The sequence below is a fragment of the Triticum dicoccoides genome, chromosome 4B (assembly GCF_002162155.2).
Source record: "Triticum dicoccoides isolate Atlit2015 ecotype Zavitan chromosome 4B, WEW_v2.0, whole genome shotgun sequence".
Lineage (NCBI taxonomy): Eukaryota > Viridiplantae > Streptophyta > Magnoliopsida > Poales > Poaceae > Triticum > Triticum dicoccoides.
This window is the reverse complement of record NC_041387.1, coordinates 328,240,212-328,244,704: the sequence shown is the minus strand read 5'-3', so window position 1 is coordinate 328,244,704 and position 4,493 is coordinate 328,240,212. Positions and strand designations below refer to the sequence as shown.

General features: G+C 40.0%; 1 protein-coding gene across 4 annotated transcripts; it reads right to left on the bottom strand.

The window, feature by feature from the left end:
* Positions 1 to 320: 320 nt before the first annotated feature.
* On the bottom strand, positions 321 to 4,445 carry LOC119296073 (serine/arginine-rich-splicing factor SR34-like). 4 transcript variants are annotated; one of them, XR_005144760.1, is made up of 14 exons: positions 4,286 to 4,445; positions 3,867 to 3,932; positions 3,670 to 3,744; positions 3,457 to 3,583; positions 3,323 to 3,369; positions 3,173 to 3,230; positions 2,450 to 2,499; positions 2,153 to 2,209; positions 1,994 to 2,079; positions 1,822 to 1,914; positions 1,367 to 1,463; positions 1,210 to 1,281; positions 923 to 956; positions 691 to 783 (listed from the first exon to the last, which is right to left on the bottom strand). XR_005144760.1 is itself a non-coding variant. In XM_037574481.1 (13 exons), exons 1-13 carry the CDS (start codon positions 4,370 to 4,372, stop codon positions 605 to 607), a joined length of 888 nt encoding a protein of 295 aa, XP_037430378.1. In that variant the 5' UTR covers positions 4,373 to 4,438; the 3' UTR covers positions 321 to 604. The 4 variants fall into 4 exon arrangements, 3 of the variants coding, with proteins under 3 accessions (XP_037430378.1, XP_037430379.1, XP_037430380.1); XM_037574481.1 differs by lacking the exons at positions 1,210 to 1,281; positions 1,367 to 1,463 and adding an exon at positions 321 to 619 and having other exon boundaries at positions 4,286 to 4,438; XM_037574482.1 differs by lacking the exons at positions 1,210 to 1,281; positions 1,367 to 1,463 and adding an exon at positions 328 to 619 and having other exon boundaries at positions 697 to 783; positions 4,286 to 4,435.
* Positions 4,446 to 4,493: the final 48 nt, after the last annotated feature.

Here is a 4,493-nt window from a genome sequence, read left to right as displayed (position 1 = left end):
TTATGCAAATAAGCACCAGTGCTTCAAGAAATATGCAAATAAGCACCGGTGATTCAAGAAACAAGGCCTTATATGGCCGCGATTCCTTATTACTTCTTCCGCTTCGAATTAATTGAAGTTTTTGTTGTCCTAAACAAAAAAAAATCTATACAAAAAATGTATTTTAAGCTGGTGTTAAAAAGTTTCATATATTTTTCTAGACTTGGTCAAACTTAAAAGTTTGACTTAGGACAAATCTAGAACTTCAATTAATTCAGAACAGAGTACGAGCTTATACGAGCAGACGGTGTAAAACGATGGTAACAGGAATATTGGTGAGAAAAAGCATGAAACAGGAATACACAAACGTCTTGCATGAATTTTTGAACAGAATCCACGAAATAACATTTAACAGACAAAGTACTAGTTGAATGAAAGACTGGCTGCAGGCATCGCATATGATAGTGCTCAAGTTCGATGTCTTCAGCAATACAAGTTGACACTGTTCATACAATAAAGGAGCCTCATTGGACAGTTGCTGACATCCAGGTAATTCTCAAGAAGCATAGAGGACAACAAATATCTAGACCTGAGCACACGCCTCATCTGCCCCGGTGCAGTGCTTCTATTCAGATTTCGCCTGAAAATGTGGACAAGTTAGTCAGAGCAGCCATGCCGTGATCTTCAAGGGACATGTAGACAAGGAACAACATTTACATCAAGTGACCGTGAACGAGATGGACTCCTGCTTGGACTGCGTTTCTTCAGGCTTGCCGCTGGACTTGCCACTACACCGTTTGCCGGCTGGGAACAAACATTAGAGTAGAAAACAACATAAGTAAAAAACAAAAATGAAAGAGATCCATAATACTGGTGATCTGCAAAAGTTCCAAAGACGTTGTAGGGTAGAAACAACATAATAAGTAAACATAAAGAAACTTACAGAAGCAATTGGGGATTTGGATCTTGCTGGTGATCTGCAAAAAGTTCCACAAACAACTGAATTCAATATCCAGAATGCACCTTTATATCAGCTTGAGTCCAAAAAGCCTTCATGCCTCACCCGGTATTGGACTAACCAGATGAAAGCGAAAAGAGCTCAAGGAAATGCAAACATCTGGTACTGAATGCAATTAGTGCATGCGAACTAAAACCATGTGGAGAGTACAAGTAGGAAGCAAACTCATTCCTCATGCATTGGACTCCCAAGCAAATTCCTAGTCACTGTACCATCATAATCCATATCGTCATTCCTTAAGGCTCTTATGTCCAGAATTCCAAAAAATGCGCTATGCCCAAGCTCTGATGGTAATCAGTTACAGTACATTAGGTAAGAAGAATACGGTGATTTTAGCTTTCCATAGAAGCTCTCAATAAATGAGCATACCTCATACAACCAACACAATTGTAGCAAATTCCATCCTCAATATCCTAATGTGCAATCCCCAGATCGCCGCACAATCCCAGATAAAATGAAGAGAAGTCTTCAAAAAACACAAGAATCTAAGCAGTTCATATCGTTTGTAGCATAAACTGAGTTCTTGAGAAGGAAATCCCCATGCAGTCCGACATTATCATGTGCCAACATTATCAAAGGTGTCTGGGAACATAATCAAATAACTGAACTTCATTACTACTACAGCCAATAGGCTGAAATGACAGAACAACTCATTCTTTAGTACACAGTTGTTTTCAAATTAACAAGCTTCTTTGCAAATGTATCAACAAATATAGAGTACAAGTAAATATGACAGGAAGCCTAGATCATGTTGTACACCTGAAACGGTAGTAGAGTACTACTATTTTGGAGGTTGGGAATCTACTACAATCAATGTAAATTACCTTGATGGAGAACGTCCTTTTGATGCTGAACAAGAACGGGAAGAAAGAGACCTTGATCTGGACCTAGATGCTGAGCGGGCCCTGGGAGATTTGCTGCATATAACAATTTCATACAACTAAGATACTTATAAAACAGAATAAGAAGGACACCATCATAATATGATATATAAACCTTGGGCTCCTGCTTTTGCTGCGGCTACGACTTGGGCTCCGGCTACGTGAGTAGGAGCGCCCACGTTTGCCATCATATTCCTTCACCTGCAGAGAAGGCACATGGTTAGCCTCATGAACCAGATTCCCAGGACTGACTAGGATTCAAGCAAGTGCTTACCCTTATATAACCTTTAGAAAATGCATTCTTAAATTCAGTGTCATCCAGTTTCTTTATCTGCAAGCGATAGTCAACGGCTAAGACGGTGTAATTAGAAATAAAAAACACAGAAAGAGAACGACAAGAACTACTAATTAGTATAACACAGTAACAGTATAAAAGATTCCTATACAGTGCAATAGTTAGGTATTTTCAGGCATCCAAATTAGTACCAGCAATGGTCATTGGATGAAAACCATGATACAAATAACAAATGAATTAGAAAGGATACAATAAAACAGATTAATACAGACTTACAGCATATTTCATATCATCATAGTTTGTGTAGTCCACAATTCCTATGGTGCCTGTAACAATATAAAAACACAGGTCAAGACACTTAATATACAAGGAATCATTATTGCTTCAGAGTACTATATGCATAAAGGAAAGGAAAAATGGCATGGTAGTAAATGCAAAGCATAAAGCCACAAATGAAATATGGCATAACATACACATAAAGTCAGAAAGTGCCTTATAGTACAGTAGGAGCTGCTGCCATCAACAGAAGCACAAAGGGAACAAATCACTGGTCCTGATGAAGAAAACCCTCTTCTTATAGAAATATAAACAGAAACAAACGGTATTTTGTTGTGGAACATTTCAGGTAATACGAGTGCTTTTTGTCAGACTTGATTAAGCATTGGGATTCTGGACAAACGGAGCAAAAAAATGTCTTGAATAATTATTATTAGAATGCACTTGCTGGTAATAGGAATTCTGCTTCAATTTTTTCTTAGCTATTCAGATTTCACATGCTTGAGGAGTTATTCTTACAGGTGGTGGTAAATGATCGGATGTGAGTTGAGGGTTAGATGGGAATTTCAGAATGGATCGGGGACTGAACTTTCCCTTTGTAAAAATAGCTCCAGAGTTATCACATTAAGCACATACTTCACTGCTTCTTAATAGTTAAGATGGGTGTTAAATCAACGTAAGTCAATTAGTATAAACTAAAGGTGTGCTCAAAATCAGGCTTACCGCCGCCTTCACGATACACTTCTGCGAAACAAACATCACCAGCCCTTCGCATATGGTCCTGAGCAGAGATTATTCAGGCAAATATTACTTGCTCGCATGAAAGAAAAAATTTTACAGCTAAAATCAAGAAAGAACAGATGATAATAAAACCTTTAAATCTTGCCAGGACGCAGAAGAAGGCAGGCCAGTAACCAGAACTGTGCACAATATTGCAGAGATTAAGCTTGCTGGCAGAGGACTGGGTACTTAGCATCATTTTCAACATTATTTGCAAAAAAACATACCACGGTAATCCGTGTGCCTGGAGACACCCCGGCGTCCGCCACCACTGCCGCCGCCACCACCACCAAAGCTGCTAGAACGATCATGAGAGGGGCCACCACTACCTCTCCCACCATGAGCAGGTTCCACCTGCACACACCACACAGAAGTGGGCATTACACAGAGAAATTATAGACTTTGAATGGAGTAAGTTGTTAAGACTATAGTGTGGTTACTCTTAGACGATTTCCATCGAAGTTGTACCCATCCCTTCCAGCACAGGCATCTTCGGCGTCACGTGGATCTTCAAACTACAAAGTTATATATAAGCTTTATCATCAGTTTGTGCCCACGTTGTAGAATACAGCAATGATGTCTCAACAGGAGAACAAAATAGACTGAGCACTATCAAGAGCATTACGTGGTATATTACCTCAACAAAAGCATAGCCAGGCGGCCTTGGAGGAACCTTCAGGTCAATATCAACAATACGGCCATACTACATGAACAAGGCTGACAATATTAGACCTTTGCCCAAAATCATACACGCAAATTCAGCAGTAGAAAACTAGTACATCCTGGAGCACAGATCCTGACTTGAGATTCAGGAAAGTTGGAAGGTACATGAGGCCTCAGCCTCCTCAAATAACTGTACTTCTATTGTCTCTGTTTTCTTTTTGCACAACGGTACCATATTCTACATCCCATTAAATTGCACAAATAGTACTGCTAATTTAATTTGGGAACAAGAATAACCGCATCACAGAGATGAATCTAGCGAACATGGCTTAACAGAGAGCTTAGCGCAAATTCCTTATTTTACAACATAATGACAGAAATGAATTGCAAGACCTTGTAGAAGAGGTCCTCCACCTCCCTCTCCCGGATATCCCCAGGGAGGTTGCCAACATAGATCGTCCTGCTCCAGCGCCTGCTCATCCCTCCCCGCTGCAACCAAAGAAGGGCGTGTCAGTCAGATCCTACGAGCAACACGGACAAAAAAGAACATATATGTCTCCCCCCGCATCTCCCCAATAAAACCTATACTAGTGATTACCGC